The sequence below is a fragment of the Lathyrus oleraceus genome, chromosome 5, assembly GCF_024323335.1.
Source record: "Lathyrus oleraceus cultivar Zhongwan6 chromosome 5, CAAS_Psat_ZW6_1.0, whole genome shotgun sequence".
NCBI lineage: Eukaryota > Viridiplantae > Streptophyta > Magnoliopsida > Fabales > Fabaceae > Lathyrus > Lathyrus oleraceus.
Window position 1 is genome coordinate 357,167,968 of NC_066583.1, and position 12,749 is coordinate 357,180,716.

General features: G+C 40.7%; 1 protein-coding gene across 1 annotated transcript; it reads right to left on the minus strand.

Annotated features, from left to right (window-relative positions):
* Positions 1-525: 525 nt before the first annotated feature.
* On the minus strand, positions 526-1,460 carry LOC127080670 (uncharacterized). Its single transcript, XM_051020983.1, has 2 exons — positions 735-1,460; positions 526-540 (listed from the first exon to the last, which is right to left on the minus strand). The coding sequence occupies exons 1-2, from the start codon at positions 1,458-1,460 to the stop codon at positions 526-528; spliced, it is 741 nt and encodes a 246-aa protein (XP_050876940.1).
* Positions 1,461-12,749: the final 11,289 nt, after the last annotated feature.

A 12,749-nucleotide genomic window follows, 5' to 3' on the forward strand; every position in this document is an offset into this window, starting at 1 on the left:
TCACCCTGTGGTAGTATGATACGCTTGATTACCAAGTCACCAGCCTGATATACCTTTGGCTTAACCTTCTTATTGAAAGCTTTGATCATCCGTTTCTGGTACATATGACCATGACAAACAGCTGCCAACCTCTTCTCATCAATCAAATTTATCTGGTCGAGTCGAGTCTGAATCCACTCATCTTCATCCAAGCCTGCATCCTTCATGATTCTTAAGGAAGGGATCTGAACTTCAATGGGCAGAACTGCTTCCATACCATAGACTAAGGAGAATGGGGTTGCCCCTGTTGAAGTACGTATTGTAGTACGATAACCATGAAGAGCAAATGGTAACATCTCGTGCCAATCCTTGTAAGTAACAGTCATCTTCTATAGAATCTTCTTAATGTTCTTATTAGCAGCTTCTACTGCCCCATTCATCTTCGGACGATACGGAGAAGAGTTGTGATGCTTAATCTTGAACTGCATGCAGAGATCAGTAATCATGGTATTGTTCAGATTAGAGCCATTGTCTGTGATAATCCTTTCAGGGATGCCATACCTACATATGAGATTATTCTTAATGAATCGAGCCACAACATTCTTGGTAACAGATGCGAATGAGGCTGCCTCTACCCACTTTGTAAAGTAATCAATAGCAACTAGGATGAAACGATGCCCATTAGAAGCAGTAGGCTTGATCTCACCAATCATATCAATGCCCCACATGGCAAAAGGCCAAGGAGCAGTCAACACGTTTAATGGAGCCGGAGGTATATGCACTTTATCAGCATAGATTTGACACTTGTGACATGTCCTGGAATGTTGATAGCAGTCAGCTTCCATGGTAGACCAATAGTATCCTGCTCTCAATATCTTCTTTGTCATAGTATGACCACTAGAATGAGTGCCAAAAATCCCATCATGCATGTCTTCCATAATCTCTGTTGCTTCCTTCTTATCCACACAACGAAGCAAAGTTGAATCATGATTGCGTTTGTACAAAATTCCATTACTCAAGAAGAACTTAGTAGAAAACCTCCTCAGAAACTTCTTATCTTTGACAGATGCCCCTTCAGGGAACTCCTGAGTTTCAAGATATCTTTTTACTTCATAGAACCAAGGCTTTTCCTCTCCTTCTTCAGTATCAATCTCATTGCAGTATGCAGGCTTCTCAAATCTATCAATAGTAATCTTGGGAGCTTCATCATCCCAGCTAATCTCAAACATAGATGCCATGGTGGCTAATGCATCTGCCAACTGATTCTCTCCTCGTGGAATGTGTCCAAAGGTAATCTCTTCAAAATGTGGGATCAAAGACATCACATGCTCTCTGTAGGGAATAAGATTTTCATGCTTGGTATCCCAATCTCCTTTATTCTGACTCACTACCAGGGCTGAATCTCCATATACGTCCAGGAACTGAATTTTCATATCAATGGCAACTTTGATGCCCAGGATACATGCCTCATACTCAGCCATGTTATTGGTACAATAGAAACAAAGTCTTGCAGTAATCGGGGTATGACAACCTTCAGGGGAAATGATCACAACACCAACACCATTACCAAGTGCATTAGAAGCTCCATCAAAAACCATAGTCCATCGGGATCCTTGTTCAGGTCCGTCATATTGTCCAGGTTCTTTGGTAATAATCATAATGTCTTCATCGGGGAATTCAAAACTCATTGACTGATAATCATCCACTGCCTGATGTGTAACACCCCAATGAAATAAGGATAATTAATTAATTTAAATTAATATAATATTTATTAATTTAATTGATTAATTGGATTTTATTATTGGAATTATTATTATTGGGTCATTATTTTATTTTATTGGAATAAAAGTTGGAAGTTAGAAAAAGGTCCCATTTAGTAAAAAGGTTCATTTTCACGTGAAAAGGGAAAAGAGACAGAAAGTGGAAAAGGGCAAAGAGAGCCAGAGAACAAGGGTTGAAGAGAGGAAGAGCTTGAAGCTGCAGGATTGCCGGATTAACTCAGGTAAGGGGGGTTTATCGTCGATTAATGGGTATTATGGGATAACATGTCATGGGTAGTGATATACTATTGATTTGTCCCTGATTTGAATGATGCATGATGAAAATTGTGAAAGATTGGATGAATGAAAATTGAATTATGATTGAAAGGAATTCGTAGGAATTAGATGTAAAAGTGTTAGAATTGGTGAAATTGAATAGGGTATGATTCGTGTTAGATGATATGAACGATTATTGTGTAAAATTGGACTGTGGAAGGTTGAATCGGATAGATCTCGTAGCAGAGAAAGCCATTGCAGATCTGGAAATTCTGGTTTCTGGTCATACGCGTATGGCACTAGGCAATACGCGTATGAGATGGCATGGTACGCGCATGGCACTAGGCAATACGCGTATGGATGAGGAAGATGATGTTTTGAACGTAGATTGGCCTCTGTTGGTACGCGTATGGGGAAGTGGTACGCGTAGCATACGCGTATGAGATGGTTTTACGCGTATGGGATTTGGTCAGGAAATGGGCCATACGCGTATGGGGTTAGGCAATACGCGTATGGGCAGGATTGTGATTTTCCTGAGCTGTTGTTGTGCAGTTTTTAACTGTTCAGTTGAGTAACGTAATTCAGATGATGTATGATATATTAGGGATCATTTCCCGTTGTTTTGAGTAGTATAGGTATTAGTAGAGTGTGCTAATACTGTGGTTGTTATTTGGCATGATATGATATGCTTATGTGATAAAATACTGATGAGGTGTGATGGTATGCATGATGCTGTGAATGTATCAGTTATGTGTGCATTAGTGAATAGACTGTTTTATGGCTTAGAGTGTGAGCATATATCTATTCCTGAATTGTTGTTGATGATGTAGCATTGCTAGGTGATTAGCATGCATGTTGTGGCCTTTATGGTGGTAGCTAATTCCCATGGTGAGGAATTAGTGATGAGTTATTGTGGATTATTGTTGATGTTTGCATGCTAGGTGATTTAGCGTGCATAGCATAGCCCTTGGGGTGGTAGCTAATTCCCATGGTGAGGAATTAGTGATGTGAGTCACTAGGTCTCAAATGAGTGGGACTAGTGAGCTTGGTAGCCGTACCTGGATTTGGTCGGTGAGGTTGAACTATATGTTCACGAGTAGTCGGTACCGCATGCATGGAGTCTCATTGCATAATATATGTATGTATGGCGTATAATATGAATGGATGTATTCCAATATTATACGTGTGTTTCATGGTTGTTTTGAGTTTGAGTATGATGATGGTGATGACTATGAGTTGATATTGCCGTTGCATGAATATGTGTAATTTGATTAGGGTGATGATATGTGTTATATTACTTAGCATTACATGATATTTTATAATGCTTATTATATCGATTGAGGAACTCACCCTTACAACTATGTTTTCAGGTAACGAGCAGTGATTGAATAGAAGCTAGTCCTTGGCGTCTAGTGTAGTCCTTAGTGGGTCATGCTCTGGTAGATGTAACATCGGGATGGGATGTTTTACTATGTTTTCTTTCAGTTGTTGAACAACTTTACATGTAATGTAGTACATGATTTGAATGTTGTTATTTTGTATCCGCTGCGAATTATGCAAAAGTGTCTTATTTTGATTAAATAAATGAGCATGACAGGATATTTTGAGGATTGGTGTGAATTGATTGTGTGACACCCTTCGGGGCATAATTACTCTGATTGATATTTTTATTATTTTAATTAAATATTTGGGGTATTTTAGAAGGGTGTTACATTAGTGGTATCAGAGCATAGTCGGTCGAGTCGAGTCGTAATTATTCTGTTTCCCCTGTACGGAATAGGTGTTGTGTAACCCTATCAGTACTTACTGTTTTAGCTTGTTGGGTTTTCAGAATAGAGATGGCTGGAAGAGGTAGAGATGATGCTGCAATTGCTGAGGCTCTGGGTATGCTAGCTGGAGTACTTGGAGGAAATCCGAATGTTGTGGGAATGGGAGCTGCTCGTCAACTGAGTGAGTTCCAGAAGAACAATCCTCCAATGTTCAAGGGAGCATACGATCCAGATGACGCTCAGAAATGGTTGAAGGAGATCGAGAGGATCTTCTGAGTGACTGAGTGTGCCGATAACCAGAAGGTCAGGTTCGGTACGCATATGCTGTCAGAGGAAGCAGATGATTGGTGGGTTGCTACCCGCACTGAGTTGGAATCTGCTGGGAATGCTGAGATCACTTGGGCTGTGTTCAGAGAGAGATTCCTGAGGAAGTACTTTCCAGAGGATGTCAGAGGAAAGAAAGAGATAGAGTTCTTGGAATTGAAGCAGGGCAATCGGTCTGTTACTGAGTATGCTGCTAAGTTCACAGAGCTGTCGAAGTATTACACTCCCTATAACGAGGCTACTGGGGAATTTTCAAAGTGTGTGAAGTTTGAGAACGGGTTGCGTCCCGAGATCAAGCAGGCTATTGGGTATCAGCGGATCAGAGTGTTTTCTGATTTGGTTGACTGTTGCAGGATTTTTGAACAGGATTCCAAGGCTAGAGCAGAGAGCTATCAGCAAAGGGTTGATAGGAAAGGCAAGAATCAGACTGATCGTGGGAAGCCGTATGCAGCTGGCAAAGGTTTCCAGAGACAGAGTGGGATGAAGAGGCCTAGTGGGGGAGACTCCAGTGCCCCTGCCAAGTGTTACAGATGTGGTCAGGCTGGACATTGTTTCCATGAGTGTACCAGTGCTGAGAAGAAGTGTTTCAAGTGTGGCAAAGGTGGTCACTTGGCTGCAGAGTGCCGGTTGAAGACTATGACTTGTTTCAACTGTGGAGAGGTGGGTCATATCAGTCCGCAGTGTCCTAAGCCGAAGAAAGAGAATCAGTCGGGAGGCAAGGTCTTTGCTTTATCGGGTTCTGAGACTGCTGCAGATGATCGTTTGATCCGAGGTACGTGTTATATTAATGGCTTTCCTCTTGTAGCTATTATTGACACCGGTGCTACTCATTCCTTTATATCTTTGGACTGTGCTGTGAAACTTAAGTTAGAGATATCTGAGATGCTTGGAAGTATGGTGATTGATACTCCTGCGAAGGGTTCAGTGACTACTACTTCAGTTTGTTTAAATTGTCCCTTGAGTATTTTTGGTAGAGACTTTGGAATGGACCTAGTGTGTCTTCCATTAGTGCAGATTGATGTTATCTTGGGTATGAACTGGTTGGTGTCTAACCGAGTTTATATCAATTGTTTTGATAAGACTGTGATCTTTCCTGAGATTGAGGAAGGAAAGGATTTGTTTCTATCAGCGAGGCAGGTGGATGAGGCAGTAGCAGATGGGGCAGAGTTGTTTATGCTGTTAGCGACTTTGGAGGCTAAAGATAAACTGGTGATTTGCGATCTAGCTGTGGTGTGTGATTTTCCTGATGTGTTTCCTGAAGAAGTGAATGAATTACCGCCAGAGCGTGAGGTTGAGTTCTCGATTGATTTGGTACCTGGTACTAGGCCGATATCGATGGCTCCGTACCGTATGTCTGCTGTTGAGTTAACTGAATTGAAGAGTCAGTTAGAAGATCTGTTGGATAAGAAATTTATTCGTCCGAGTGTGTCACCGTGGGGTGCACCAGTGTTATTGGTTAAGAAGAAAGAAGGTACTATGAGGTTGTGTGTGGACTACAGGCAACTGAATAAAGTGACGATCAAGAATCGGTATCCTTTGCCGAGGATTGATGATTTGATGGATCAGTTGGTTGGTGCGAGTGTGTTCAGCAAGATAGTTTTGAGGTCGGGATATCATCAGATACGTGTGAGAACTGAGGATATTCAGAAGACTGCTTTCAGAACAAGATATGGACATTATGAGTATTCTGTAATGCCTTTTGGTGTGACTAATGCGCCTGGAGTGTTTATGGAGTATATGAATAGGATTTTCCATCCGTACCTAGACAAGTTTGTCGTGGTGTTTATTGATGATATTTTGGTGTATTCGAAATCTGAAGAAGAGCATGTTGAGCATTTGAGAGTGGTTTTAGGAGTTCTACGAGAAAAGAAGTTATTTGCTAAACTGTCTAAGTGTGAATTTTGGTTAGAAGAGGTTAGTTTTCTTGGTCATGTGATTTCAAGAGGTGGTGTTGCTGTTGATCCTTCTAAGATAGAAGCGGTATCTAAGTGGGAAGCTCCGAAGTCAGTTTCTGAGATAAGGAGTTTTCTTGGACTTGCAGGTTATTATAGGAAGTTCATTGAGGGATTTTCTAAGTTGGCGTTACCGTTGACGATGTTGACCAGAAAGGGGCAAGCGTTTGTTTGGGACTCAAAGTGTGAAGAAGGTTTCCAAGAGTTAAAGAGAAGGTTAACTACTGCTCCTATTCTGATATTACCGAGTCCGTCAGAACTATTTGAGGTTTTCTGTGATGCTTCATTGTTGGGTTTGGGTGGTGTGTTGATGCAGAATAAGCAGGTTATAGCTTATGCTTCGAGACAACTGAGGGTTCATGAGAGGAACTATCCGACACACGATTTAGAGTTGGCAGCCGTGGTATTTGTTCTGAAGTTATGGAGACATTACTTGTACGGGTCAAGATTTGAGGTTTTCAGTGACCATAAAAGTTTAAAGTATTTGTTTGATCAGAAAGAGCTGAATATGAGACAGAGGAGATGGTTAGAGTTTCTGAAGGATTATGACTTTGGTTTGAATTACCATCCGGGTAAAGCAAACGTAGTGGCTGATGCATTGAGTCGGAAATCATTGCATATGTCTATGTTAATGGTTAAAGAATTGGATTTAATTGAGCAGTTTAGAGACTTGAGTTTGGTATGTGAGAGTACTCACAATAGTGTGAAATTGGGAATGTTGAAGTTAACGAGTGGTATTCTGGATGAGATTAGAGAGGGTCAGAAATCCGATGTGTTTTTGGTTGATAAGTTGACTCTAGTGAATCAAGGTCAAGGTGGTGAATTCAGAGTGGATGAGAATGGTGTTTTAAAATTTGGTAATCGGGTGTGTATTCCGGATGTTACCGAACTTAAGAAGAGTATCCTAGAGGAAGGACATCGTAGTGGCTTGAGTATTCATCCTGGAGCTACGAAGATGTATCATGATTTGAAAAAGTTATTTTGGTGGCCGGGAATGAAAAGAGAAATTGCGAGTTTTGTTTATTCTTGTTTGACTTGTCAGAAGTCGAAGATTGAGCATCAGAAGCCGTCTGGGCTAATGCAACCGTTGGTTATTCCAGAGTGGAAGTGGGATAGTATCAGTATGGATTTTGTTTCTGGTTTACCGAGGACAAGTAAGAATTTTGAAGCCATTTGGGTGATTGTTGACAGATTGACAAAATCGGCTCATTTCATTCCGATCAGAATGGATTATCCGTTAGAGAGATTAGCCGAGTTGTATATTGAGAAGATTGTAAGTTTGCATGGTATTCCGTCGAGTATTGTTTTGGACAGAGATCCTAGATTTACATCGAAGTTCTGGGAAGGTTTGCAGAGGGCTTTGGGAACTAAGTTGAGATTGAGTTCTGCATATCATCCGCAGACTGATGGTCAAACTGAGAGGACGATTCAGTCATTAGAGGATCTTTTGAGAGCTTGTGTTTTGGAGAAGGGAGGTGCTTGGGATTGTTATTTGCCTTTGATTGAGTTTACCTACAACAATAGTTTTCATTCGAGCATTGGTATGACACCGTTTGAAGCTTTGTATGGTAGGAGATGTCGGACACCTTTATGTTGGCATGAGTCCGGTGAGAGTGCTGTGGTCGGACCGGAGATTGTTCAATAGACTACGGAAAAGATTAAGATGATTCAGGAGAAGATGAGGATTGCTCAGAGTCGTCAGAAGAGTTATCACGACAAGAGGAGAAAGTCACTTGAGTTTCAAGAGGGAGATCATGTGTTTCTTCGTGTTACTCCGATAACTGGGGTTGGTCGAGCTTTGAAGTCGAAGAAGTTGACACCTCGATTTATTGGTCCTTATCAGATTTTGGAGAGGATAAGGGAGGTAGCCTATCGTATCGCTTTACCGCCGTCACTTGCGAATTTGCATGAGGTTTTTCATGTGTCTCAGTTGAGGAGGTACATTCCTGATCCGTCGCATGTAGTCCAAGTAGATGATGTACAGGTGAGAGATAACCTGACTGTTGAAACATCACCTATGAGGGTCGAGGATCGAGAGTTGAAGCAGTTGCGGGGTAAAGAGATTGCTTTGGTAAAGGTAGCTTGGGGAGGACCAGCAGGTGGCAATGTGACTTGGGAACTTGAGAGTCAGATGAAGGAGTCTTATCCTGAGTTATTCACTTGAGGTATGTTTTCGAGGATGAAAACTCTTTTAGTGGGGGAGAGTTGCAACACCCCGATGAAATAAGGATAATTAATTAATTTAAATTAATATAATATTTATTAATTTAATTGATTAATTGGATTTTATTATTGGAATTATTATTATTGGGTCATTATTTTATTTTATTGGAATAAAAGTTGGAAGTTAGAAAAAGGTCCCATTTAGTAAAAAGGTTCATTTTCACGTGAAAAGGGAAAAGAGACAGAAAGTGGAAAAGGGCAAAGAGAGCCAGAGAACAAGGGTTGAAGAGAGGAAGAGCTTGAAGCTGCAGGATTGCCGGATTAACTCAGGTAAGGGGGGTTTATCGTCGATTAATGGGTATTATGGGATAACATGTCATGGGTAGTGATATACTATTGATTTGTCCCTGATTTGAATGATGCATGATGAAAATTGTGAAAGATTGGATGAATGAAAATTGAATTATGATTGAAAGGAATTCGTAGGAATTAGATGTAAAAGTGTTAGAATTGGTGAAATTGAATAGGGTATGATTCGTGTTAGATGATATGAACGATTATTGTGTAAAATTGGACTGTGGAAGGTTGAATCGGATAGATCTCGTAGCAGAGAAAGCCATTGCAGATCTGGAAATTCTGGTTTCTGGTCATACGCGTATGGCACTAGGCAATACGCGTATGAGATGGCATGGTACGCGCATGGCACTAGGCAATACGCGTATGGATGAGGAAGATGATGTTTTGAACGTAGATTGGCCTCTGTTGGTACGCGTATGGGGAAGTGGTACGCGTAGCATACGCGTATGAGATGGTTTTACGCGTATGGGATTTGGTCAGGAAATAGGCCATACGCGTATGGGGTTAGGCAATACGCGTATGGGCAGGATTGTGATTTTCCTGAGCTGTTGTTATGCAGTTTTTAACTGTTCAGTTGAGTAACGTAATTCAGATGATGTATGATATATTAGGGATCATTTCCCGTTGTTTTGAGTAGTATAGGTATTAGTAGAGTGTGCTAATACTGTGGTTGTTATTTGGCATGATATGATATGCTTATGTGATAAAATACTGATGAGGTGTGATGGTATGCATGATGCTGTGAATGTATCAGTTATGTGTGCATTAGTGAATAGACTGTTTTATGGCTTAGAGTGTGAGCATATATCTATTCCTGAATTGTTGTTGATGATGTAGCATTGCTAGGTGATTAGCATGCATGTTGTGGCCTTTATGGTGGTAGCTAATTCCCATGGTGAGGAATTAGTGATGAGTTATTGTGGATTATTGTTGATGTTTGCATGCTAGGTGATTTAGCGTGCATAGCATAGCCCTTGGGGTGGTAGCTAATTCCCATGGTGAGGAATTAGTGATGTGAGTCACTAGGTCTCAAATGAGTGGGACTAGTGAGCTTGGTAGCCGTACCTGGATTTGGTCGGTGAGGTTGAACTATATGTTCACGAGTAGTCGGTACCGCATGCATGGAGTCTCATTGCATAATATATGTATGTATGGCGTATAATATGAATGGATGTATTCCAATATTATACGTGTGTTTCATGGTTGTTTTGAGTTTGAGTATGATGATGGTGATGACTATGAGTTGATATTGCCGTTGCATGAATATGTGTAATTTGATTAGGGTGATGATATGTGTTATATTACTTAGCATTACATGATATTTTATAATGCTTATTATATCGATTGAGGAACTCACCCTTACAACTATGTTTTCAGGTAACGAGCAGTGATTGAATAGAAGCTAGTCCTTGGCGTCTAGTGTAGTCCTTAGTGGGTCATGCTCTGGTAGATGTAACATCGGGATGGGATGTTTTACTATGTTTTCTTTCAGTTGTTGAACAACTTTACATGTAATGTAGTACATGATTTGAATGTTGTTATTTTGTATCCGCTGCGAATTATGCAAAAGTGTCTTATTTTGATTAAATAAATGAGCATGACAGGATATTTTGAGGATTGGTGTGAATTGATTGTGTGACACCCTTCGGGGCATAATTACTCTGATTGATATTTTTATTATTTTAATTAAATATTTGGGGTATTTTAGAAGGGTGTTACATGATGAGCCAAATGATCAGCTACAACACTTCCTTTAATGGCCTTCTGAGTAGTGTAGTGTATATCATATTCTGTTAAGATCATTTGCCATCTCGCTATTCGTCCGGAGAGAGCAGGTTTCTCGAATATGTACTTGATTGGATCCATCTTTGAAATCAATAAGATAGTATGAGTCAACATATACTGTCTTAGTCGGCGAGCAGCCCATGCCAAAGCGCAGCAAGTTTTCTCGAGCAGTGAGTATCTTGTTTCACAGTCGGTAAACTTTTTGCTAAGGTAGTATATTGCCCGTTCTTTTCGACCAGACTCGTCATGTTGCCCCAACACACACCCCATTGAGTTGTCTAATACTGTTAAGTACATAATCAAGGGTCTTCCATCAACTGGTGGCATCAAAATTGGAGGTTCTAGGAGATATCTCTTGATTTCATCAAAGGCTGTCTGACACTCATCATTCCACTCCATTACCTGATCTTTCTTTAACAACTTGAAGATTGGTTCACAGGTAGCAGTTAATTGGGAAATAAATCTTGCAATGTAATTCAATCGTCCCAAGAAACCTCTAACTTCCTTCTCAGTACGGGGAGCTGGCATCTCTTGTATAGCTTTCACTTTTGCAGGGTCTACTTCAATACCTTTTCCACTGACAATGAAACCCAGGAGTTTACCAGACCTAACTCCAAAAGTACACTTGTTTGGGTTCAATCTCAATTTGTATTTCTTCAACCTTTCAAACAACTTATGCAGATGATCAAGGTGTTGCTCTTCATTCTGGGACCTGGCTATCATATCATCCACATATACCTCTATCTCATGATGAATCATATCGTGAAACAAAGCCACCATAGCACGCTGATATGTTGCCCCGACATTCTTCAAACCAAATGGCATCACTTTATAGCAAAAGGTACCCCACTGTGTAACAAATGTAGTCTTCTCCATATCTTCGGGTGCCATCTTGATTTGATTGTAACCAGAGAAACCATCCATGAAAGAGAATACTTTATGCTGAGCAGTGTTGTCTACCAGAACATCAATATGAGGCAGTGGAAAGTCATCTTTGGGGCTGGCCTTATTCAAATCCCTGTAGTCTACACACATACGTACTTTACCATCTTTCTTAGGTACCGGTACCACATTTGCAACCCATTGAGGATAAGAAGTCACAGCTAAGAACCTTGCATCAAATTGTTTCATTACCTATGCTTTAATCTTTTCTGACATTTCAGGACGCATGCGACGAACCTTCTGCTTCTTTGGACGACAATCTTCTTTTACCGGTAAACGGTGAACCACAATGTCCGTATCCAACCCTGGCATATCTTCATAGGACCAAGCAAAGATTTCCACATAATCACGTAACATTTGAATTAATCTGCTCTTGACACCATCTTCTAATTCAGCTCCTATCTTGACCTCTTTCCTGTTTTCTTCAGTTCCCAGATTCACAACTTCGATTGGCTCTTCATGTGGCTGTATAGCTTTCTCTTCTTGTTGTAATAACCTAGCAAGCTCTACAGGTACTTCACAATCTTCATCCTTTCCATCTTCAGCTTGATAGATCGGATTCTCGAAATTATAATTGGCAATAGTAGAACTGTTATCAACAGGATCCAGGGTGGATGAGGATCTGCATTTTAGTGATGTGGGTGTGTGTAAGAACACATAGCTGATGAGAATAAAATAAAAGAAAAACAAAGAGCCCAATATTTACGAAAATGAAACGTCCATTGATTTTTATTGAATGAAGTATGCAAATGAAATGACATCCCGAAACAAGCATACCATTGTGCCCCGGGTAAGGCACAAGGCTTAAAAATAACAACGCAGTAATAGTATTAACTCCTGACTAAAGGAGATAGGAATAACGTCTTCAGTCTTCCAATTGTTGAGCCCATCACCCACAGTAGGAAAAATCCAGTTATCCAGATTGTAGTCTTCATTATAGTCACCCACAACATTGATTTGATCTTTCATGTTCCCTGGATTGGTGATACGAACAACATGAGCACGACGAACAGCCTTCTGGGACTCTGCAGTGAAACCCAAACCAAACTTGTCAGACTTGTAAGGAATGTCGGGAAGCTGACCCTAAATAGTACAACCACCTTCTTCAAACACAGCTCTAGCATCTTTGAGGGAAGCCATTGTAGGAGGTACTCTGGTAACCACAGGAACTCTTTTAACCACAGGAACTCTTTTAACCATAGGAGGAGCTTCAGTAGCGGGAACGACCCAAGGAACTACTTCAAATGTCTGGCAAGGAGTCTCAACATATTCACCTTCCACTTCAACATACTTAAATATATTCACATGACTGACCATATATTCTTCCTCTCCATAAACAGTTACGATCTTTCCCTTCACTGGATATCTCAGCTTCTGATGTGGAGTGGAGGTCACAACACCTGCCCCGTGGATCCAGGGGCGCCCAAGCAAACAAGAGTACG